At 41.7% G+C, this 26795-nt stretch overlaps 1 protein-coding gene across 1 annotated transcript in view; it reads right to left on the reverse strand.

Annotated features, from left to right (window-relative positions):
- The window catches only part of pik3r3b (phosphoinositide-3-kinase, regulatory subunit 3b (gamma)), a 249650-nt gene that overhangs the window by 127040 nt on the left and 95815 nt on the right, over window positions 1–26795 (reverse strand). Inside the window, exon 5 of the mRNA XM_032525682.1 lies at window positions 5241–5372. Within this exon, the coding sequence (XP_032381573.1) occupies window positions 5241–5372 (132 nt within the window). The remainder of the gene's footprint in view (window positions 1–5240; window positions 5373–26795) is intronic.

Raw genomic sequence — 26795 nt, forward strand, 5'->3', positions numbered from 1 at the left:
CAGAAAGAGGATGGTGGTGGTGGAAAAAAGAGAGGACTATTTTTGATAACAGCTGAAGACATGAAAGGGGGGGAATGACATTCAAAAAAAGGGCCACAGGTCGGAGTTGAACCAGCACCCGCTGTAGACCTCTATATATGGGCGCCTGCTCTGCCAACTGAGCTAAAACTGAGCAAAAGTGAACTTTTTTGAAAAATATAGATTTTGTGTCCACTTCATCGCTTAATTCTGATTGTTTTGTTTGCAACCTGGAAGAAAAGAAGTTAAAAACAACCCCACTTCAACACTTAACCCGGTGGTTTATTCTACATTTATGGTGGGGGTGTATGAACAAGCTCCACGTCCCATTTCCTTAAATTAAAAAAAAAAGGTAGTTTTCTCCATACTCCATCTCGCTACTGTACGTGTGGACGTTAAAGGCACTTGTTCCAAGTTGCTCTGGATAAAGGTGTCCCCCTAATAAAATACATTTAATAGCATTACACAAATTCCATTTAGATGCTAAACAGATTATCCAATCAGATGGTTCCAGGAATGAGGTCGGTTTCTGCCTGAAACGGCTCGGGGAAACAGGAGAGCAATCCAGATAATTCAATCGAAAATGTATTTCCATCGACAACGCCACGGACGACGACCGCGGCGGTTGAAAAACATAATAGAAATCACAGATATATTTTTTTAAGGGAAAAGAGAAGGCATGGCAAGGTAGATACTAGCTTCATAAACACAGGATTGCTCTGTAAAGTATTAGTAGAGACAACAACATAATCTGGGAGTCAGGCAGCAAGATCAGAATCGGAGCTTCATTAGCAAATGTTAGCATGCTAACACTAAGGTGGACATTATAACTGCTTAACATTACAGGGCTGCTAGTGTTGACTTGGTGTCTTGTAAGCAGAATTCTGTTACAGGATTTGAGGGGCAACCATTGTAACCATGTGTTTTTTTCTGTATATGATAACCAAATATCCAAATGGAAATATATAGTAATAGCAAACTGCAGAATAATAAGAATGTGAGTTGCTGGGATCCTTATAATCCTATTAAACAGTCCTATTTGTCTTCAATCTCCTTTTATAAAGGAGTCAACGGTCCAGATGGACAGGGGTCAGTCAGACTTAGCCAGCTGGCAGACCCTGACCCCGTTAAGGCCTTTAAGGTTAACTAACACTCGCAAAACCCAGCAATGAGAGGCGAACATTGAAATAGGCACGGGGCAGGCATGGGGCGACGAAAAGAAGTGTAGAAGGTCTGAGAAGCAGCTCGCCGCTCCGCTAAAGCTAGCAGCACGCTAGCGCCGTGGCTCAGTGGTTAGCACTTCTGCCTCAGAAGGTTCCGCGTTTGAATCCCGGTCATTCTGGGCCTTTCTGTGTGGAGTCTACATGTTTGCGTGGGTCGCCTCTGGGTGCTCTTCCCACCATAAAGACACGCAAACAGGACTACAGCTACAGAGAAATAGCCAACTGGCTAACATTGTCGCATTTACAGAAATGTTGATTAATGTGCATTGTCCTAATCAAATAAATAAATATTCATAGCAGTAACTAGGGCTGCGGTTGTATATTAGCCGACTGGCTAACACTGGGGCATTTACAGAAATGTTGATTAATGTACATTGTCCTATATTAGATTTGATAAGACTTTATTCATCCCACAGTGGGGAAATTCCCTTATTACAGCAGCAGCTGTTTCCTACCAGAGAAAACCAAAAAGCAAACAAGTAAACACACAAACAATGAGTTAAAGGTACTGAATGAGTGTGAAGTGGCATTAAATAAAAGGTGTTGTAAAGTGCAGTTGCCGTAGTACAAAAAAAAAGTTAAACATTTTTTTTAACTAGGTGGATGGACGTCCAGCTGGGAGGAGGCCTCTGGGAAGACCCAGGACTAGGTGGAGGGACGTCCAGCTGGGAAGAGGCCTCTGGGAAGACCCAGGACTAGGTGGAGGGAGGACCAGCTGGGAGGAGGCCTCTGGGAAGACCCAGGACTAGGTGGAGGGACGTCCAGCTGGGAAGAGGCCTCTGGGAAGACCCAGGACTAGGTGGAGGGAGGACCAGCTGGGAGGAGGCCTCTGGGAAGACCCAGGACTAGGTGGAGGGACGTCCAGCTGGGAGGAGGCCTCGGGGAAGACCCAGGACTAGGTGGAGGGACGTCCAGCTGGGAGGAGGCCTCTGGGAAGACCCAGGACTAAGTGGAGGGACATCCAGCTGGGAGGAGGCCTCGGGGAAGACCCAGGACTAGGTGGAGGGACGTCCAGCTGGGAGGAGGCCTCGGGGAAGACCCAGGACTAGGTGGAGGGACGTCCAGCTGGGAGGAGGCCTCTGGGAAGACCCAGGACTAAGTGGAGGGACATCCAGCTGGGAGGAGGCCTCGGGGAAGACCCAAGACTAGGTGGAGGGATTATATCTCCAACCTGGCCTGGGAACGCCCCGGGATCCCCTAGTCGGAGCTGGTTGATGTAGCTCGGGAAAGGGAAGTTTGGGGTCCCCTACTGGAGCTGCTGCCCCCGAGACCCGATACCGGATAAGCGGATGAAGATGGATGGATGGATGAATGGATAGATGGATGGACAGATGGATAGATGGATAGATGGATGGATAGGATGGATAATGATCAAGGAAGCTCCAAACCTCTGACTCGATGCCCTAATCTCTGATTTCTTCAGCATTTCAGACATCTTGTTTTTTGCTCAAATGGTAAAAATACCCGAACCAATCCAAGCTTTGTAGGAAGGATTAAGAACGTGGATGCCATCTTTCTGGGCTCGAGCCAAGAAAAACGACAGAAACTGGAGACAAGTATGGACGACATCTACAAAGCTGTGTCGGTTGTTTTAAGTCAAACTAACAGAAATAAATGAATTGCTTTTTACCGCTACCACAGGCACTGGGTCACCTTAAAATGACATTAAAATGTTGGGCAATGCTTTTTAGTTGGGATAAAATAACCTGCTAAAATGAACACAATGAATAATAGAAAGAAAATTAAATGGCAATTTAGTGAAAAAGCACGCTTGTATGTTGCTGCTGAATATGTGCAACATCTGGTATGTAGACTGAGGAATATATGCAGTAGAACATCTGGTATGTAGACTGAGGAATATATGCAGTAGAACATCTGGTATGTAGACTGAGGAATATATGCAGTAGAACATCTGGTATGTAGACTGAGGAATATATGCAGTAGAACATCTGGTATGTAGACTGAGGAATATATGCAGTAGAACATCTGGTATGTACTGTAGACTGAGTAAAGTATTGACTTAAGCAGGAAGAAGAAGAGGAAGAGTTTTCACCACACGCCCCTCGAGCAAATAACTCGCCAAATATTAGTGCGTGACTTACCCTTATTTTATAAAATCACAGAAATTCACAGTAGAAATCTGTGTGCTCCTCATGTGACCCCTTCCTAAATAAGTTCAATTTCAGTGGGCTTAACCTAGGCCGACCTGCGGAGAACACTTGATGCATCCTTCCAAAGTGGTTTATCTCGACTTAAAATGTTTCCATGAATAAGTAAAAAAAAAAAAGAAATAGGGTTTTCACTTCACTTAACGGGGCGAGGGCCACACGAAAGAGAAAATCGCTTTCATTATTGAGGGGGTTTTCAGTTGGAGCTCATGTCGGGGAGCTGAGTCGAGTAATATTTTGGGGAGAGGTTGCAGGGGAGCTGGTGCGAGCGATGTCCTGACGAACACCCGCTGACGTGCACGACGCTAACACACACTGGTCTTTGACTTTTTATTTATTTATTTCCACACACCGGCACGCACACAACACACGCAAGGCACGGAAACTCCAAAAAGTCAAGGTAGGGTGCATTAAAAATACATAAGAGTCGAGAGTCCCTAAAAGCCTGAGAGAGGAGGGCAGGCTGGGAGAGGTGGGCTGAGGGTGAAAGGGTGAACGGGCAGGTCAGCTGTGCAGAAAGTTGACAAGCGGCCATGTTCGTGCTCGGAGTTGCTTTAGGAGCTGTCAGGGGATTAGAGGATATGTGATGCTGACGAGAGGGAACGGCCTCGTCGTCTTTACATCCAGATGTGGCAGAAATCTGTCAGGTGTGAGGAGTGTTGGAGCTCATGTCAAAGGACAGAGAGCAAAAAAAAAAAAAGCAGCTGAAGGTCTAAATTTACACTCACCGGCTTTTAAAATGCTGCCATTAGCTAGAGGAAAAGTCAAAATCCTAATTTTCATGTGGGTCATACAGTGGCTCGGATACGTTTACACAGCCATTCTAAAGTTGGTTAAAAAGAGGAATAAAAAAAAAAAACATCTGTCGGAAATTGATGTTAATGCCTTAATTAAAAAAATGTGGAAATTCTAACCTTTTAAGGACACTAATTTTTGAATGAATAAGGTGTTGTAAATAAATAAATGTTCTTCCTTAAAATACAGGGGCATAAGTATACACCCCCCTATGTTAAAATACAGGGGCATAAGTATACACCCCCCTATGTTAAAATACAGGGGCATAAGTATACACCCCCCTATGTTAAAATACAGGGGCATAAGTATACACCCCCTATGTTAAAATACAGGGGCATAAGTATACACCCCCTATGATAAAATACAGGGGGCATAAGTATACACCCCCTATGTTAAAATACAGGGGCATAAGTATACACCCCCTATGATAAAATACAGGGGCATAAGTATACACCCCCCTATGTTAAAATACAGGGGCATAAGTATACACCCCCCTATGTTAAAATGAGGGGCATAAGTATACACCCCCCTATGTTAAAATACAGGGGGCATAGGTATACACCCCCCTATGTTAAAATACAGGGGCATAAGTATACACCCCCTATGTTAAAATACAGGGGCATAATATACACCCCCTATGTTAAATAACAGGGCCATAAGTATACACCCCCTATGTTAAAATACTGGGGCATAAGTATCACCCCCATGTTAAATACAGGGGCATAAGTATCACCCCCCTGTTAAAATACAGGGGCATAAGTATACACCCCCCATGTTAAAATACAGGGGCATAAGTATACACCCCCCATGTTAAAATACAGGGGCATATGTATACACCCTCTATGTTAAATTCCAATAGAGGCAGACTTTTATTATTAAAGACCAGTAAAGTCAGTAAAGACCCCCCACATCATCACATTCCCTTTACCATACTTAGAGATAGGCAGGGTTAACAGCAGATCACAACTGTGTGTGTGTGTGTGTGTGTGTGTGTGTGTGTGTGTGTCTGTGTGTCTGTTGCGGTGTACCACTGTACCTTGAGCAGTGTAGACCAGCTCGCTGTAGACTGTGGCTGGAATGATGGGGGCTGTCAGGTCCTGCAGAAAACCTCTAAGAGCATCAGTCAGAGAAACCACATCATACTGGTCCAGGTCCACTGAAACCGGATCTAAAAGGACAAAAGACAGAGAGGAAGACAAAGTAGACGTTATTATGTATATTATGTATATGATATATGGATGGGTTTTTTTCTAATCGGGGGCCTAAGCCTAAGAGTTATCAAGAACACAAGTCTACTAAAGGGACGGGATGTTGATTTCACATAGCAAAAACAAACCTGAATGATTCAAATTAAAAGGCTACGATAAGCTTCACATCTGGCATGCCTGTTATGGTGGAAATACAGCGTCTGAGGTCTCTGTACGACCCCAGACTTGTGTTGTAGAGTCCAGCTCTGTAGGCCAAAATCAACCTCTCGTCCACGATCCGTTTGTGGATCCACGTGTATTCTGCGTTTCCGTTTTTTTTCACACATGTGAATGCACATCACAGCAAACAGTGGTGAGGTCGAAGGTGAACCATGTTGAACTTTGACCGTGTCACGCGCATGGGCGGCTAAGTGGCAAAATGCCGCCAGCGTACAATGTCAATCGGCCCTCAGACAGACTGCCGTGAACTTTACTGAACCCTTGTAGTTTTGTGAGAGTCTTGATGTTGTAGGCTATGGGGAGTTTTCTGCATTAAAGTAAGTGCTGCAGATCCAACCAGTCCATCCCTCGTCACTTCTCAAAAAATTCTCGAGTCCATGCAGTGGATTCATTAATTACTGAATTTTGCAGATTTTTGGAGTGTACAGAATTATCAGATTATCACTGGAAACGGTTATATACATTTTTACAAAGACTTAAATCGACCAGACTGACTGTACACAATTTACTAGCTCAGAAAGTACATGTACTGTTAACTAATGGGACTCTAGCTTTGACCTGAAACTCAGATCAGAATAATAAATGTTGCAATGGGTCAGTGGTAGGGATCGGCCAATATAGATTTTTGTAGTGCAGACACCGATTTCTTTATCTATCAGCCTTAGCCAATGACCAATACGGGCGGCAGGTTTTCTCAAGCCGCTTTTTTAGAGCCAATACTGTTTTTGCTCCTTCAATTTACATCATAAAAATGTAAACCCTGCCACACTGGATTTGGTTTGGGAATCTGCGCTTCCGTTTTTTTCTCAAAATAACCAAAAACACAGACAAGTGTCACTTATGCAATCATCTTACATTCATATCAACCCAAATGATGTGTGCAATGTGCATCATATAAAACGGCTGTGTGGAAATTGCAGCAAGATTCCCAACATTTAAAGGGGGCTGTGATCCCCGAACAGTTATCATTACCTGCGGTGACTAAGGGCAGTAAATTACATGTCTAATCAAAGGTGTGTGGAACAACACTTAGCAACATGGTGAATTATGTATGTCACATTAGCTACAGGTGCACTGCATATGGGTAACTGTGCAAGGGTGAAAGGCTTTCATCAACATCTGCCACACAGCATTGATGATGCCTTGCTTGCTGACATATAAGCCAGGTCATCACAAAATGTCTTTTGTCAACACATTTGAATACTTTAAGAAAAGAAGAAACCTGAAAAGTTGCTTGATTTGTAATTTAAGACTACCATGGTGATAGTGGGGGGGGGGGGGGGGGGGGGGGGGGGGGCGTGGACAGTCTGCACACAGAGACGCCCGTGGACGCCCGTCTGTAAATAATGGCGCGAAAAAAAACTATCGCCAAACGCAGCAGCCGCAATGCCGACACACGCCAAAATGCAAATATCGGCCCGATATATCGGCCGGCCGATAATATCTATCTATCACTATCACTAGTCTGTGGTAATCTGGTAAAACTGCTCAGAGTGTATCAAGTCTCACGGACAGTTGGCTCTGGGGAAAAAAGTAATACTGTCACTCAGCCATAGATAAGAAAATTAAATAAATTAAAGATACTAAGATGTCCAAAAAACAAAAACAACTGAAAAGAATCCTGCGTGTGTCCATGTGAGCATGCTCAAGCAGATTAGCAAAGGACAAACCAAATGGCACCATACGTTTTTCCCTTCACCTCAACCTTCCTCTCTACTCCACCTCCACTTGTTCTTCGCCATTTCTGCTCTTAACCTTCCCCCCCCCCCCCCCCCGCCTTCACATTTCTCCAGTTTTGCGTTTGATCTTTCATCGTTCCACCCCAGCTCCACTTGCTCCTCTTTTTGCTTTCGTGAAGAAAATCACCTTCTTCTGAAGAGTCCATCATGGTTTGTAACCCTCCGTGTCCTCCTTGGCTACTAGCAACTGTGTGGCGGAGGGGTGGGGGTGGTGCGCGATCACAGAAGGCTTGTATCATGTGGACGTGCCAACAGTGTGGGTGTCATTAAATAGAATACCTCAAGGGGGCGACAGAAAATACGCACTACTGCTTTAATGTGTATGGTTGTATGTTGTTGTATTAACACAAGTTATTGTATAACTTCCAATAGTTGTAAGCTGTATTTGCATTGCTATTTGTTTTTTCTGTAATAATAGATAGATAGATAGATAGATAGATAGATAGATAGATAGATAGATAGATAGATATTTATTAAGCCCAATAAAATGGGAAATTACAGTGTTGCAGCAGCAAAATCAGTCGCACAGCACAGAATATAAATATAGATGAAATACTAGGATACAATATCCGGTATATACAGTAGATACATTATACATGAAATAAAATAGGAATAAAATACAAGAACAAGTATTTGAATATACCAGTCGGAAATACAAAAATGTGCAATGAATGATGTGATATTGTAAAGGTGGGGCAGGACGTTATAATGCTCCTTCCCCAACTCATCCTAATTTTTGGTTCTTTGATGGAACGGGATTGATTTGTCTAGGATTGTGTTTTTTTTCTCTTTTAAAGCATGTTGATTGTTTGCGGTAACTAAAAAAAACTAAAGCTTTCATCTTCCTCATCCCATCCTCCATCTCCAGCCCCCCACCCCCCCTCCACCCCCCCACGTGCACCTGACCTTCTGGACTCAAAGTGGCAGTTAACTCTCATTGATTTGCCCCTCTAACTAATGCCTGAATAAACTTAAGCAATCACCACAGGCCAGTAGCCCCCCAGGCCATTAACATCAACAGATGACCTCTTCACATCCATGCTGAGGCCTGTGGTATCGTGCAGGGATTCGTCTGGGGGATTCGATCGCCCCGACACCCAGATAGAGCAAAATTGGTGTTGCCATGGGACCCATGAAACGATATTAATACACTTTTCTTGTGTGTGTGTGTGTGTGGGTGGGTGTAGGGGTATCAGAGCATAAAACAATTTGATTCCACAAGAGCAGATTGTAATTGGTTTATTTGAGAATGCTGTTTATGTTATTAGCGTGGGATTCGGGCCTGGATTTGTGATAACAACAATGGTGATGGTGTTGTAATGTATTGGCACTCAATGGCTGAGTATGATGTTTGCTGTAAAATGGGAAACTTACATACGACCACTGACATATACTTGTCCTAAGAACACCCGTCTTACATGAAATGTCTGTTCCAACTCCTAAAATGTTTGGTACGGATGACGACCACATGGAGTGGCTACATCGGGGATATCTTGCTGCTGTCTCTAAGACATGGCAAAATAGACAAAAGTTTGTTGTAGTTTGTTGTACGTTTTAGCCCAGCTCTCTGTGCAGATTCCTCGGTTCCTGTCTGTTCCTGGTTCATCGCTGTGCTGATCCTCATTCCCTCTCTCCAACCTTTCCCCGGATTTCTGTTGCTTTAGTTTTTGCCCTCGCTGGACATACATCTACAAAGTCTCCTGTGTTGCATCTCTATGTTGTGGGTCACACTAAAATCCTACAAAAGTATAAGAAAGGGAAACTTCAGACCAGATTCTCCTTATGTTGTCCAGACTTCATGTGAGAAAACAGCTTCCGTCTTCTGTTTGACACGTGTACAACAACTTATTGTTGTTATTATTTTTATTGGTATTTTGTTGATTTTGTTGTCTTTATACTGTCTTTTTATCTATTTTTTATTTCTTTGTTCTTGCTAAAAACTGCTGCTGGAACTTTCAATTTCCTGCGGGAGTCATCCCAAAGGATCAATAAAGAGAAGTCTAAGTCTAAGTGTCCTATGGGTCTGACATGCATGACATGACATCCTTTAATAGCCAGTGTTTGTTCCACATGATCAGCTAGATATGACAGTGTATGAATAGGTACAACCTGGTCTCAGGGCAGGCCGTGAACTAGTCACGTTATTTGTTCTACTGATTTGTGTACACGGACATGTTGGTGAGCCTGAATTTTGATCTAATGTATTTCAATGGGAAGGATATTTCGTGATTACAGCACGACGACGGTAGCGATTAGTATGAAAAGTCAAAAATCTGCATAGGGAGATTTGTTGTTCTTTTCCTAAATCCCAACCTCTGTATAGACGCTTCGTATTCAATGATGAGCACCAGGAAAAAAAGATTATAAATAACATGACCATTTCACAAACTACCATGAGAGTGTGTTGATAGGTTTGGGAGAGACTCACTGTTGCAAGGCCTAAGAACATGTTGCTATGACATTTTGAGACAAAGGAAAAAAAGAAAAGAATCAAAGATCGTGTACAACAAATTCATCAGTTTGTCTCATTTTGACTTTAATCTTTTCCAGGTTGATCAACGCCAGACTTTACCGAGAAATCAAACCGGTTCCTTTGGTTGATTTAACCCTCGTGTGGTTCTCGGGTCAAATTGATCCGTTTCAAAGGGTTTTATGTCAGAAATATGGATTTCTTTCAACCAAATTGAAAATAACATAGATGATTCCATACAACGTTCTTCAGGTAAAATTCATGATTACTGTCATTGATTTTTTTGGGTTCTTTACAGCACTTGAATTGTTTTTTTTTTAATGGTTTCAAAACAGTATCCGGACTAAACTTTGACATCTACCCATCTGAGATCCACTCAACGTCCTCTGATCTTAACTACTAATCAAAATAATTCATAATTTCTGCCTTTTTAACTAAAAACCTATGTATAATTTGATATAAATGAGGTTTGTTGACCATGAATTCCAAGAATAAGAGTAAAACCCTGTTATTAAACCAGCTCAGGTTAAAAAAAAAAAGCACCAAAAGCTGGAAAAAGTGACAAATAAATCAGAAAAAGTGATAAAAACATCAGAAAAGCACAAAAAAATGTTCATTTTTAATTTTAACCTGGAAGGACAAGTTCATGGTTAACGGGAAGACAACACAAGGGTTATATCTCAGTCGCTCCATACAAGAGAGCTCTGTTTACTAAATTGTGTCAGACGATGACAATTTTTGTAGGACTGCAAAACTTTTGAATTTCCAATAAAAGCAGATAGTGTGTGTGTGAATCCAGACAATGTGTTGGCTGGTCATGAGATAGTTATGAGATAGTTATGACTTCAAAGAGTTGAAGTAGGCAGCTTTGTACAAAAAACAGCTTGTTTGGGACCCATTTTGCTGATATATGATTGTCTGACTTTCCCACGCTAACAGCAAAATGGCACGATTGTTTCAAGGAAACGCACATGATTTCATTGAAGTCACTGGGTTCATTATTTAGTGCTTTGAACAACTAGACAGACACAATCTGGACACAAATCACCAAGATTTTACAATAATTTACCGTAGGCCTTTCACAGCCCGAACTGGCTTGAAATTAAAAATTACTATTTTTATTCCATGATGGGAAATGAAGAAAGCCGCTATGTGTTTGCATCAGACACCATGGAAATTGGTGTCTGATATCAGAAACCACCGGATGAATTGGGTGTCCAGGATCTGTCTGGGGCCCTAGTGGGAATGACTCATGCTTTCTTTTTGCCCCAGCTCTATGGAGCTGTCTGGATGTGACTGACCCAGTTTACTGTCTGGTTGGTCTCTGGGGCAACAGCCAAACAGGAAGAGCAGAAATGGTATTGTTGAGAGCAATCAGAAATCCGACTCAGAAAAGGGGTTTGTTGCAACCTGCTCTCACTCCCAACTCGTCAAATACCGACGCTTGGTCAGAGGAATGCCCTGGGCAGAGGCGGACTTACCATTAGGCAAAGGTAGGTAATTGCCTTGGGCCCCGAACTACCAAGGGCCCCGTAAAACGCCTCATAAACTCATGGTTACGATTTGTTGTCTTACTTTTTACCAATTAATAATATCTCTAAACATTGATACGCTAAAGTGCTATCTGATTGTTTATTTCATGACGAGAAACTCCCCCCAGTCCCCCTTACATTGGACTATTCCATTATCCTGCTGTAACCAAACAGCTCAGCAGGCTGTGAGCTGGAGGCTACAGACGGCTGGAAAATGAAGCGAAGCTACCGAAGTGTTCTGAAAAAAGGAAAGAAGAAGAAGGCGGGAAGAAAGCAGAACGTTTTTAGCAAAACTTCCAAAGGTAACAACCTTTTTCACGACGGCTACTGACAACACAAACATTAACGTTACTAAAGAGCAGCAAGGAGACGGTGCTTGCGCTAGCAATGCTAACACTGATGAAGAGTAGCGTCAGCCCAGGCTGCTCTAGCAATGCGGGGGCTACATACAAGACAACCTTACAGGATCCTTCGAATGGAGATGGTTACGGAATCACCGTCCATGATGATAACTATGGCAATGACGAAGATGGTGACACACAAACTAGCAACTAGACCCAGTGAGTAGTAGTCACCCTAATCAATGTGTTATGATGAAGATGATCCAGCACTCTGGCCAATCAGCTGTCAGACAGAGATCACGTCTTCCTCAGATAAATCAGGACTGAAAAGGGGGAGAACGAGGGTTGTGGAGGGCCCCATGCCTGTGTTTGCCTTAGGCCTCAAAATGACTAAATCCGCCCCTGGCACCGGGCAGAGCAGCAGCTCCGCGGGGCTGTAAGATGATGTAGTAAGACTACATGTAATAAGACTTTTTAGACACCACACTACTGCACTAAGTGCTACCTGCACAATTGGTTTATTTACGTTTAGCATACGTTTTAGCATATTATTATGTAAGCATTTGCACATTTCAGGTTTTCCCATCCTGTATTCCTATTTTCAAATATTTGTTGTTTTATTTTATTTTATTCCTATTATATTATTTCATGTATATTGTATGTAGGTATATTTTTCCTAGTATCTCATTTATATTTATATGCTGTGTTGTGCGACTGATTTACCTGTGCTGCTGTAACATTGTAATTATCTATCTATCCATCTATCTCCATATCTATCTCCATATCTATCTATCTCCATATCTATCTATCTATCTATCTATCCATCCATCTATCTATCTCATCCATCCATCCATCTATCCATCTATCCATCTATCCATCTATCTATTTAGTATTAAGAGAGACAATGGTAGGGAGTAGTGTGAAAGACCAAAAATCAGCGTAATGAGTTAGTGGTTAAAGGTATATGATATAACATCACTTTCCTGCAATGCACCCTTTAAAAACAAGAAAAGACAACACTTACGATATTTAAATATCCAAAATCAGATTTTTTTTATTTCTTTTATTTTTGATAAATAATCTCACGTTCATGGTTAAAGGTAAATGATAAAAAGCTAGAACAATCTGGTAAGTTCAGAAAATGACATCACTTTACTGTAATGCAGCCTTTAAAACCAGGAAAAGACAAGAGTTACCATATTTAAAAATCAAAAATCTAAGACGATATCTAGTCTCATATCGCAATATCAATATAATATCGATGTAATATCGTTATTTTGCCCCGCCCTAGTCCCGCGTGTCACTGCCACGTACATTTTGTAACCCCACCCACCATCTTTTCCTAACAAAAAATATTATATATGTATATGTACATGTCTTTGGGTCAAATTTGACCCATTTTCAAAAAGGGTCTGCATCAGAAATTTGGGTTTCCTTTAATCAAATTGCCTAATATGAAAACGGATGGTTTTATAAAACACTCTTCTCAATTAAAATAAAGGACACTTTCACTACTTTCATTGGATTTTTGGTGTTTTTCTTTTTTTAATTTTAGAACATTTTTCTGCTTTTTTAAACCCAAAATATGGTTTATTGACCCTAAAGTCAAGGAATAAGTGTAAATCTTGTGGTAGAAGTTGGTAGAAGGCGAAAATTTTGGAAAAATGACAAGTGACATTCAGTCAAACAAAGCGACAAAAAAAGCAACAACAATATAAAAAAAAGGGGCAAAAACTTTGAAAAAAGCGACAAAACTGAATTAAACTGAAAATGTTGGAAGCTGAAAAAAAAACAACACAAACACGCACTCCTATACCTCGATAATAATGCCGTAAAGTAGTCGCCACTTCTTACAAACACAGGTAGGGTTGGAGAAGAGAAGTTTTATGTACACATGTAAAAAAAAAAAAAAAAAAGCTTCTTGGGAAATTAAGAGTAAATGGAGCAGGGGACTGACAGCAACATAACCATTCGCACTGTGGCAGACGCTCCACTTCGCACCACCTGCAATGTTTGATTTTAAATTAATGTAGCCTCCTGGCAGTCTGGCACCCGTGGGTCCTCGGTGGGTGTCGGTGGGTGCTCGAGCCCCGAAGCACCCACGGTATTAGATTAGATTAGATTAGATTATACTTTATTTATCCCACGACGGGGAAATTCTGTCGTTACAAGTAGCAGCATAGCAGCAACAGCAAAAAACAAAAAAACAAAACAATAACACACAAACAAGTAAGCACGAAAGAAATACAAGGCAAGAAATACAAGGCAAGAAATACAGGCAAGAAATAGACAATGAAAATATGGTAGACTGAGGAAGTAAAATGCCGTCAAACAAAAGGTATTTTAAAGTGCGGTTGCCATGATAAGAGAAACAATATTGCGGTGTAAGTGACGTTAAAAATTAAGTTGAATGTGTAATTAGAGCAAAGAAGCAAGAGTCGGTAGCATAATTTAAATTATATTAACCTGAGACCATAAATATTGAAAAGTAAGTACTTGTAATAAAATAATATAAATACCAATATTAAAGATAAACAGAAAGTGTGTGATGTAGATGGGAGAAAAACAGGAAGAGAAACTACAACACTATCAGGTAGTGCAGGTGTTGTAGAGTCTGACAGCGGCCGGGATGAAGGACCTGCGGTACCTCTCCTTCTTACACCATGGGTGTATCAGTCTGCTGCTGAAGGAGCTGCTCAGGGACCCCACAGTGTCATGTAGGGGGGGGGGTATCAGTCTGCTGCTGAAGGAGCTGCTCAGGGACCCCACAGTGTCATGTAGGGGGGGGGGGGGTGGGGGGGGGTGGGGGGGGGGGGGGGGGGGTATCAGTCTGCTGCTGAAGGAGCTGCTCAGGGACCCCACAGTGTCATGTAGGGGGTGAGAGGTGTTGTCCATGATGGATGTCAGCTTGACTAACATCCTCCTCTCCCCTACTTTCTCTATGGGGTCCAGAGGACAGTCCGGGACAGAGCTCGCTCTCCTGATCAGTCTATTGAGTCTGCTCCTGTCCCGGTCCGAGCTGCCCCCCCTCCAGCAGACCACAGCATAAAGGATGGCAGAGGCCACCACAGAGTCATAGAAGGTCCTGAGGAGAGTCCTACACACTCCAAAGGACCTGAGTCTCCTCAGCAGATGGAGGCGACTCTGGCCCTTCTTGTATGGGCACCTATGATAGTGCTATACCATTTAAATTTAAAACACAAAATAAACAATACTTCAATAGCGCAACCCCTGTAATGTCTTTGCCTGCAAACAATATAATCAAATGATATTTACATATTTCCATTATCACAAAAACAAAGAATCAGTGTTGGCTCTAACAGCCTGGAAAGGGTCTCAGCCCGGAGGACTTGAGGAATCTAGATGCCAGCGTTATGTGTTTTTCTGCTGAGGAGGACAGTAAACCTCTTTGTAAAGAGAGGAGAGTGTCTGCTGACTTGTTGTCTGCAGATTAGGAGCAGACAGCTGTTGTAGCCCAACGTAGTCAGGAGTACAACCAGAGGTTCCCAGAAGTGGTTTCAAATGTCGAGGAAAACACAAATTTGATGTCTTTTTTTTCTGCTGATGCTCTTAAAGCTGCACTAATCCACCTTGTAATACCAACAGTGGACCAAATAAGTATGTAAGACAACTAGTAACATAAAGGAAACAAATGTGTCTTTTCCACCAAGGCTAACCAGGTGCTGGTTCTGGTTCTGGTGCTGGTGCCAGTTCGGTGCTGGTTCTACTCTCCAGTTCTCTAAGAACCAGGTGGATCCTCCCCAGCCTGAGAGCCAGCAGACCGTTGGTTTTCTCCCCAGACCACGGTGGTTCTGGTTTCCTCCCCAGACCACGTTGGTTCTGGTTTCCCATCCATGTCCAAAGCTAACATTAGGAGCTCTTTATGGTTAACGGCTGACCGGGGTTTTCAAAATGGCCGGCAGAAGTTTTTGTTTTGAACATCATGATACCCCCCCCCACCCCCCCAGCACCTGACGTAACCGGTTCTTATCTTATCTAGACCAGCGCTGAGTTGGTGCTGAGTTGGAACCGGTTTTCTTGGCCCAGAGCCAGGTTTATTTGTGTGAAAAAGCAAAGAACCGGTTCGATATTTGGCACACCGACTCCAAACCAGGACCAGAACTGTCTTGGTGGAAAAGACACAACAGTGGACCAATTAAGAATGTGTATCTTAAAGTGTACAGCTTGAGAATCATCACGAAACTCCACAATTACTCTCAGCTCTATGGATATTTTTTTTAAGTTAAGCTCATTCTTTTGGTTTTTACGGCACATGTACTGTTTATTTCAATTGTGTGGCTCGGAGGTAAAATGGTCGCCTCACAACCACAGGGTTGGCGGCACATGTCAAATAGTCCCTGAGCAAGACACTGAACTGTATACCTGTCCACTGTACAATTGCTATACAGTGGTGTGAAAAAGTGTTTGCCCCCTTCCTCATTTCCTGTTCCTTTGCATGTTTGTCACACTTAAGTGTTTCGGAACATCAAACCAATTTAAACAATAGTCAAGGACAACACAAGTAAACACAAAATGCAATTTGTAAATGAAGGTGTTTATTATTAAAGGTGAAAAAAAATCCAAACCATCATGGCCCTGTGTGAAAAAGTGATTACCCCCCTTGTTGACATACGATAACTGTGGTTGTCCACACCTGAGTTCAATTTCTGTAGCCACACCCAGGCCTGATTATTGCCACACCTGTTCACAATCAAGGCATCACTTAAATAGGAGCTGCTTGACACAGTAAGGTCCACCAGAAGATCCTTAAAAGCTACACATCATGCCGAGACCCAAAGAAATTCGGAACAATTGAGAAAGAAAGTAATTGAGATCAATCAGTCTGGAAAAGGGTTATAAAGCCATTTCCAAGCTTTGGGAATCCAGCGAACCACAGTGAGAGCCATTATCCACAAATGGTGAAGACATGGAACATGGTGAACCTTCCCAGGAGTGGCCGGCCGCCCAAAATTACCCCAAGAGCGCAGCGACGACTCATCCAAGAGGTCACAAAAGACCCCACAACAACGTCCAAAGAACTGCAGGCCTCACTTGCCTCAGTTAAGGTCAGCGTTCATGCCTCCACCATCAGGAAAAGACTGGGCAAAAATGGCCTGCATGGCAGAGTTCCAAGGAGAAAACCACTGCTGAGCAAAAAGAACATCAAAGCTCGTCTCAATTTCTCCACAACACATCTTGATGATCCCCAAGACTTTTGGGACAACATTCTGTGGACCGATGAGACAAAAGTGGAACTCTTTGGAAGGTGTGTGTCCAAGTATATCTGGCGTAGAAGGAACACTGCATTTCATAAAAAGAACATTATACCAACAGTCAAATATGGTGGTGGTAGTGTGATGGTCTGGGGCTGTTTTGCTGCTTCAGGACCTGGAAGACTTGCCGTGATAAAAGGAACTATGAATTCTGCTGTCTACCAAGAGATCCTGAAGGAGAATTTCCAACCATCTGTTCGTGTACTCAAGCTGAAACGAACTTGGGTTCTGCAGCAGGACAATGATCCTAAACACACCAGCAAGTCCACCACCGAATGGCTGAAGAAAAACAAAATTAAGACTTTGGAGTGGCCTAGCCAAAGTCCTGACCTGAATCCTATTGAGATGTTGTGGTATGACCTTAAAAAGGCCGTTCATGCTCGAAAACCCTCTAATGTAACTAAATTAGGACAATTCTGCAAAGATGAGTGGGCCAAAATTCCTCCAGGACGCTGTAAAAGCCTCATTGCACGTTATCGCAAACGCTTGGTTGCAGTTGTTGCTGCTAAGGGTGGCCCAACCAGTTATTAGGTTTAGGGGGCAATCACTTTTTCACACAGGGCCATGATGGTTTGGATTTATTTTCACCTTTAATAATAAACACCTTCATTTACAAATTGCATTTTGTGTTTACTTGTGTTGTCCTTGACTATTGTTTAAATTGGTTTGATGTTCCGAAACACTTAAGTGTGACAAACATGCAAAGGAACAGGAAATGAGGAAGGGGGCAAACACTTTTTCACACCACTGTATATCAGAGGTTGCACAGCTCTGCAGCAAGTAAGGGGGTCTTGCTTAGGAACACATTGGTTGATGTCTCGCAGTGGGAATCAAAACCCGGACCCGGATTCGAACCGACGCACCCAGAGCACATTGCATTGCATTGCACTGCATTGCAGCCAGATGTAACTACCTTATTGAGTAGCTTCCAGTCTGCTGGACTGTGGCTCTGCTGGGTTGAGAGGATCGGTTAGGGATGACGGGCAGAACGGCCTACGTCAGCAGGGCAGCTTTAATGACATCTGATGAAACGGTCGTGCTCTGGGGTCGCGGGCAGCGCAGCATCATTACACCGCTCACTCGGGGGACTGGGAGTGAGAAATCCCCAGATCGATTCAGTCCTCTATCTTCCTCTCTCCCTCTCTCTCTCTCTCTCTCTCTCTTCTTTCGCCCTATCCAAAAGTCTTGATTATCTCCCACCTTTAAGTCTCTCTGCAGCCTTCCTAGAAAACATCCCTTTCCCTGTCACTTTCATTTTTTTTTTTTTTTATTGGTTCCTTTTAGTCTTATATTCTTTAAACAGGTGAAATAAATTGCAAGCGGAGTGTCAATATTTCAACACAGATTCCCACGCAGCAGAAAGGACCTTTCAGATCCCATTTGTTTGCTCATCTTAGCATTTAACCAACGCGACGTCAACTCCGATGTGTGAAGACACACCGACCTACAGACGAGCCTACGTGCGCGCTCATACCCAAATAGGTCATCATTGATTATTACGTCCTGTACATGTCTGTGCATTGACAGGCTGGGAAAGATCTTTCTGATCTTGCTCCCAGAGGAACACCTTCGACCAGCCACTTCGCCTGTGATCTGTATCTGCCTTCTTACTCGTCGTCTTTTGCTTTTCAACTCTTTCCTCTGCCTCTTTCTGCTTGCATCATATCACTGACTATACGCTTACACACACACACACACACACATGCATTTGCACAAGGCCCATATTCTCTCCATGCATCCTTGATCCGTCAGTCCGCTCATCAAGTCTTCGCCCGACACTGGCTATGGATCAGTCGACAGCTGGGCAGATAAATGGAGTGAAGCCGGGTCAATTGTCAAGATCAGGATTAGTTATTGGATTGCAGCATCTTACACAGGATCCATTTGACAGGGATGGTTAATTGGCTTCAAAGACAGATGTGCGTGGATAGTAATGAATTTGCATTTCCTTTTTTGAAGGTTAAGTGAAGTCATTTTCATCCGGTGTACACAATCAGACCTAAGGTTACTCGCTACATCTTCAATTAGGAGAGAAAAGTGGACCAACATGTACTGGCCTGCGATTGCAACCTTTCCCACACTTTACAGACTTACAAGGGATAATTACATTTAAATCCATAACCTATTACGACCACAAATCGCTGGTCATCTGTGTAACAACACAACATCATCGCTCTGTCCAGGGCCGCTCTCTCCATTAGTCGCTGTCTGTCAGCCGCTCGCATTGTTCGTCTTCTTGTAAAATATTAGAAACACTTAAGGGTTTCTGCCGGTTTCACCAGGTCAATGTCAATGCATATGTCACCATTATGTGTCTTTTCATTCATAGTGAATGAGTGCTGTATTACTGCTGACTGTCTTTATGTCAGGCCTAAGTCCCCTGCCTAGGGACTACAGATGAAGACCAGTTATTTTTTACTAATTCTAGCATATTTACATGAAGTTTTTATACAACAATGTTCATGCATGGTCCTACGGAGCCCAGAGGTGACATGGAGAAATTAAAAATAAAATTAAAAATAAAAATGTACTGGGTACAAAAATTAAAGTCAAGGTCCATAAAATACAGTAGTTTACTGTACTATTTACAATACTATAGTGGCTGTATTGGCATGTTTTTACAGTAATGCTTTGACTACTGTGATTTCTACTGATTTCACCTGTAATACTTAGACTACTGTGATTTCTACTGATTTCACCTGTAATACTTAGACTACTGTGATTTCTACTGATTTCTACTGTAATACTTAGACTACTGTGATTTCAACTGTAATACTTAGACTACTGTGATTTCAACTGTAATACTTAGACTACTGTGATTTCTACTGTAATACTTAGACTACTGTGATTTCTACTGTAATACTTAGATTACTGTGATTTCAACTGTAACACTTAGACTACAGTGATGTTGTCATGTTGACAAGATTGTGATGTAACTTTGCAGCATTCTACTGTAAAAATCATATACAGTAGTGTTACTGTGAAATCTAAAGGAAGTAACTGGAGATTTCACAGCCGTTATTTACAGTGCAGTCACCCTTGTACCCTACATGGATGGTTGTGTATTTTAAAGTATTAATGTTGTTAAATCAGTGCTACTGAGATCTCTCCAGCAACAAGTGTGTCTGTAATCTGGATTCAGAATGTACAGGGAGAGATGTATAGAGGTCTTATCAGAGACGTGAAAGAGGCAGAGTTAAGGACCCGGTCTCTGTTGAACCGGCTCACTCTGTGCGGCGTCCAAGGCCGTTACATGCAGAACTGACGCGGAACAAAGACGCACTCTGACTGAACTTGAACTTGAGCCACAGGAAATTTCGAAGGACCAAATCCATCCTCTGTTCATACACAATGACGGCAGTATGGTTTAATCAGATAAAGCTGAACTTTAATGTAATACACAAAACCCTTGTGTTCATCCCTGTGCATTGTGTGTTAGTGGTGTGTGTGCGTGTGTGGTGTGTGTGTGTGTGTGTGTGTTGTGTGTGTGTGTGTGTGTGTGTGTGTGTGTGTGTGTGTGTGTGTGTGTGTGCCTGCCTTGCAGCTTTAGCATTCCAATAAGAATCTCATTACACTACAAAAGCTGTGCGATCATCTGCTCTCGCCGGCATTACAGCGCTCCGATTCAGTCGGGAAAAAAAGCAATCCTCAGGCGAAATAAACGGCATCACAATCTAGCGGATTCGTGGAAAAGTTGTTACCCATAATCCAATAAGTGGTGATTGGACTACAGCAGAGCGACTTAGAGGTCGATAGCTAGGCACAATCGGCTGTGGACGATTTATATCGGTGGTGTTTTTGAGTGGAGAGCTGTCACTTCAATATAATTAAAGCTAAGAAAGCAGCACTCCTGGTAAAAAACAAAACAACCAGTGAGCTTTTTGAGAATACCAAAGGTAATGTATTGAAGTATTGATAGACTCAGCATTGCCATGACAGCAGCCGGCACTTCTGCTCACACCTGAATTAATAATCTGCATAACCAAATGTCCGAATCACTGCAGTGGATTACAGTATTTACTCCAAGTGAAACATGGGTTTTTACAGAATATTGATCTGACATAATGCAGCTGAAATGATACACTCTAAGAAATAAATCCGTAAAATAACAGAACAAAAACGTCCTGGCAGCACATTAACCGTAATTAAAAACAAAACCTAAACTCAGAACATTTTCTGTGATTTCAAATGTTATTTCACGTTCTCTCAGATGGATTAATTTTGACGCTTGTTTTAACGCTTCTTATTTACCTTTTGGCGCTTCTTTACACAACATTTTCAACGCTTTTTGTTCCACTTTAGAAGCTTTTATGAGGTTTTTTTACGCTCCCTTATCCAGGAACATACTGGTGAAATGCAGACGGAGCACAGATAAAGTTCCCATAATGCACTCTGCAATATAAATAAACACAAATACAACTGTTAATCACTTTCTATGGACGATTTCTGTAAGAAAAGACACACAGAAATTTCTTAGAGTGTACATTGTGCCTGTTTGCTCTGTAACAAAAATATATATATATATTATATATATATATATATATATTATATATATATATTTTTGGCTGTCACCCAATATTAATGTTCTGTTGGCGTGAAGCAGAAGTATTTTTGGACGTACAGCAGCTGAGAAAAATGGATCTGAATATGATATCTCTGTTATATTTGCTGTGGCACGACATGAGTGGAGACACGTGAAGCTCCAGGGGAGGAAACGGATCACTGGTCACGTACTTTTATTAATTAAAAAAGAGAAAAGATCATCAAGGGAGACGGTTTGTAATTAATTCAAATGAATTTCCTGATGGATATCATGTCAATTGCCATCAGATTTTATGAAAGGGTATTTTTCACTACAAGATCAGACGGACAAAATGGTGTAAAAATCGAACAATACAAGCTGAAATGAGCCACAGATGAGCAACACTGAGAAATATATTCAAAAACATGAAGTAGGACTCCTTTATGTGTGTCTCCTAGGACGTTTCCCCACTTTGTTTGGTAGACTCGGGGCAATTTGGCGGTAAAAGTGCAACGTTTGCACAGTTTTTATGTGGGTTTGGTTAGCGTTCACACTGCACTTGTAAAGAAATGTCACTGGCTTTGACTCTCATGTTGTCCTCGGGTCCAATTTGACCCGTTTTCAGTAAAACAATTGTCCCAAAAAAGGGGCCGTCATAATAAGCGCTGAAAATGTCAACACAAAATACATCAAAAAAATCAAAAAATCACCCACAACATTGAAAAAAAGTGACAAAGTGACCCTTTTTTTTTTTCAAATTTCAAAATCAGAATTATGTCAATTTCTTATCAGACATCAGCCAAAAAGAAGGAAATGCGGAGATATTTCTGGAAGTGGAACGTCGGGGGATGTTAACCGAAACGGACCAAACTGCCCAGGTGTGTGAGCAACCTTTGAGAAAACCACTAACTGAAAAGTCCAAATGTTCCCTTAGTGGAAAGAGTTGATCACAGGGAGAAGCTGGAAGAAACGGACGGATTTTTAACATCTCTCCACTGTTTTGTGTGGCCTAACGTTCTTATCTGACAATGCTGAAATTCTCAAAGTGGAGCCTGTGTCTGTTATTGCGTGTATTAATCTTTATATTTCATCTAAACCCTCCCAGATAAGAAGAGGCCATCTTCTCCCAGAGCTCCTGTGTGATGCCCTCAGCCGTTATCAGATCAAACATGAAAACAGACACAGACGGGTCATGGGTCGATCCATGAAGAAACACAGGAGGGTTCATACATTCCTGACAATATGTGGACACGGTCAGACGCTGATAAATGTGTGTGTGTGTGTGTGTGTGTGTGTGTGTGTGTGTGTGTGAGAGAGTGAGGGAGAGAAAGACAGGTCAAGAATTGTTCAAGTTAAAGAAAGATGAAGATAATGAGAAACAGTCAGAAGGTTTTTGGTCTTATGACTCCAGGTTATCAGAGGTTAGTTATGAAGACACACACACACACACCTACCTACACACACACCACACACACACACACACACACACACACACACACACCACACAACACACAAACACACCCACCCACACACACACACACACACACAAACACACAATACCCACCTACACACACACACAAATACCCACACAAACACCTACACCCCTACACCCACACACACACATATACCACCCCACACACACACACCACAACACCCCCCCCCACCCACACACAACCCCCCCCCCCCCCCACCCACACACACACACACCTACACACCCACACACACATCATCTGTCACACGTGACAGCTGACGGAGGATCTTCAGTGATGTTTTCTAGCTTTCACCCAACATCTAAAGCAGATGGGGCCTGATCAGCTGAGCATGACACACACACACACACACGCACACACGCACACACACACACACTTGAACTTATAAAAACACAACATGGACACTCAGCTTCGTAAGCTTGCCATGCAAACTCATGATGTGCAGCAAAAGCGTGTTCACATTATTATTAATATTGTATTATTTTCTATTTACTCATTATTCTTATTGCCTATTTCAGAACTGTTCATAATGTTCATACTGTTCATATTGTAATATAATAACATAATACTATTTATCCCAGCATCCTTTGCACTATGCTCCACATTTAAATAATTTTATTGAACTCTTCATTGCACTCATGCCTCTATATTGTTTCTGTTTAGAGTGTGTATATGTTAGTGTGTATATATTAGTGTGTATATTGTTGTTTTGAGTTGTTGTGTGTGTGTAAGCACAGTGTGAGCAACGATGCTCCAAAGAAGAATTCCTCGTATGTGTCCTCAACCTGGAAATAAAGCTGATTCTGATTCTGCTTCTGATGTCCATTTATTCTGAGCACTTTATGAACTTCCTTCCATTTTGGTTGTTAAAAGTGAAAGTGCTTATAGAAAAACCTGAGTATCTACAATTCCATGGCAACTCCTACATGGACCGTGTGGGGAGACTATGTCTCATCTGCTGTCTCCAAGATCAGAAATATATGTTTTGAATTTCATGAATAAAATTGCATGAAGAGATAAAGCTGGGGAATCGCAAAAGTTGTTCTTGGTATTAAAGACTTTGAGAGTGTCGGTTCAAAATGCTTCTGCCAGAATTTACAGTAACTTACAGCATAATGTGGCCTTGTCGTTTGTATCTGTATGGACTGGTGTGTGTGTTACATGCTGTATTTCTGGGGTCAGAGGGACGTGTCTAACGTCTGGACTTTCAGGAATTGACCACTCAACTTCTGAGAAACAGAAAACCAAACGTGACTGTGATGGATTTAAAAAGAGGGAAATAATCCTCACTGGCCATGGATGCAAGTGTACCGGTTTCAGAGAGTGTGTGTTGTGTGTGTGTGTGTGTGTGTGTGTGTGGTGTGTGTGTGTGTGGTGTGTGTGTGTGTGTGTGAACCCCTCACCTCTCCTCTACCCATCTGTCCTTGGCATTCTCCTCACACACAAACTGATATCACAACATGGACTCAGAGAGATGCAGCAAACAGAAATAAAAAAAATACCTAAACGGAGAGAGAGAGAAAGAGAAATAGAAAGATAGACAGAGACAGAGAGAGAAAAGAGAGAGAGAGAGATAGACAAAGAGAGAGACAGAGACAAAGAGAAAGAGAAGAGAAAGAAAGAGACAGAAAGGCAGACAGGACAGAAATAGAAGGAAAGAAATCAAATACATAGACAGAGAGAATGAAAGAGTCAGAGGAAGAGCGAGAAACAGAGAGAGAAAGACAGACAGAGAGAGAGAGAGACAAAGACAGAGAAAAAAGTGAGAGAGACAGAGAGAGAGAGGCAGATAGATAAAGAAAGACAGAGACAGAGAGAGAAAGACAGACAGAGAGAGACAGAGACAGAGAGAGAAAGACAGACAGAGAGAGACACACAAAGACAGAGAAAAAAAGTGAGAGAGACAGAGAGAGAGAGAGAGACAGATAGATAAAGAAAGACAGAGACAGAGAGAGAAAGACAGACAGACAGAAAGAAAAAGTGAGAGAGAGAGAGACAGAGAGATAGAGACAGAGCGAGAAACAGAGAGAAAGACAGATGGACAGAAAAAGTGAGATAGACAGAGAGAAAAAGATAGAGAGACAGAGACAAGGAGAAAGAAAGAAGAAAGAAAGAAGAACAAGAGAGAAAGACAGACAGGACAGAAAGAAGAAAGAAAGAAAGAAGAAAGAAAGAAGAACAAGAGAGTAAGACAGACAGGACAGAAAGAAGAAAGAAAGACAAAAAGAAAGTCAGACTGAGAGACAGAACAAAGAGAAGAGAACAGGAAGTTCATCCAGAGGCCGACATTTAATAATAATAGTTGAGAGAGAATCGGCTTTAAAAGATAAATTAGTTCCTCTGAAAAAAAAAAAAAAAAAAAAGCACATTTCTCTCACGGCTCTGGTTTCCATCTGTCAGTCTCACAGACTCAAAATACTCAATATATTATACGATATAATATATATTACATACAATGTAATGTATATAATATATATTATATACAATGTAATGTATATAATACAATATAGAGCATCCATCCAGAAAAGTCTAGCTTTCATTTTTCATTTGAAATCCCGTTATGTGACGTTTGAAAAGCCAGCGATCTGATGAAGCCTCGTCAGGTATCAATGTTCTTTGTAATTCTCCAAAATAACATGATTGATTCCAACGCTCTTTGGCAAGTACAAATCTCTACTTTCATTAATTTTGGGTCTTATTCAGTTTTATAGCATTTAGAAAAACAAAGTGAAGTGTTGTTGAAATAGTGTTGAGTAAAAGTTGACATATTCCAGTCTGTGATTATCATCAACATCCATTCCTTTAATTTTAGTCTCAATAGTTCCTAATTTCTGCTTTTCTAACTCCAACATTAGGTATAATTTCCTATAAATGAGCTTTATTGACCAGAAATTCCAAAAATAACTGTAAAAATAAAGTTAATAAGTTAGTGTCACGTAGTGTTGAAAACGTCAAAAAAAGTGACAAACATTGGAAAAAAAGCATCAAAAGTGTTGAAAAAAGGGACAAAAACGTAAAATAAAAAATAGCGTCGACAAAACTGTTGACAATCAATTTCGACTGAAGTTGACATTTATCACACTGGTAACATTTGCTTGTATACAGTATGGAAATACATATGGTTTAAAATGGTTTAAGTTTCAATCATTACAAACTGTATGTTTAACCATGAGAAAACTTCTCTTTTCCCTTTATGTGTGATACCGTGGTGTCGTGATATTGTGATATTTTCTAAGAATAAAAAAAAATCTCGTACGTTACATGTTGGGATAGTCTCCCGTCCAACTCCAATGGCGACTTATTTGGACACCGCCTTCAAATTTGAGAAGCACATTTCCTCCGTTGTCAGGTCTAGCTCCTTTCAGCTGTGAAATACAGCCAAGGTAAAGGCCTATCTACGCCCTGATGACTTAGGAAGTTTGATATATATAAATTTAAATTTCAAAATCTTTAGCAGAGGGACCACATTACTTAGCTACAGGATTGCTTTTAAAGTCTTTTTGTTAACTTTAAAGACATCTGATTTGAAAAATCTAGTATGACAAAATCATGTAATGGGGGGGATTTGGGGGGTTATTTTGTGTCTCTGGGGCTTCCACACGCATACACACTTGGAAAAAACTATCTAAACTGTTCTGATTGAGATCTGGTTTCTGAACGTCCTCTGTCTTCAGTCTCCGGGTGAGCTGGTCAACATCTGCACGGCTTTCTACGTCACTAGAGACGAGGTGGCTAACAGTAGAACATGCTAGCGCTAGCAGGCTAGCTCGTTCTCAATGGAAAAACACTGCTACAAC

Source organism: Etheostoma spectabile, chromosome 9 (genome assembly GCF_008692095.1).
Source record: "Etheostoma spectabile isolate EspeVRDwgs_2016 chromosome 9, UIUC_Espe_1.0, whole genome shotgun sequence".
Lineage (NCBI taxonomy): Eukaryota > Metazoa > Chordata > Actinopteri > Perciformes > Percidae > Etheostoma > Etheostoma spectabile.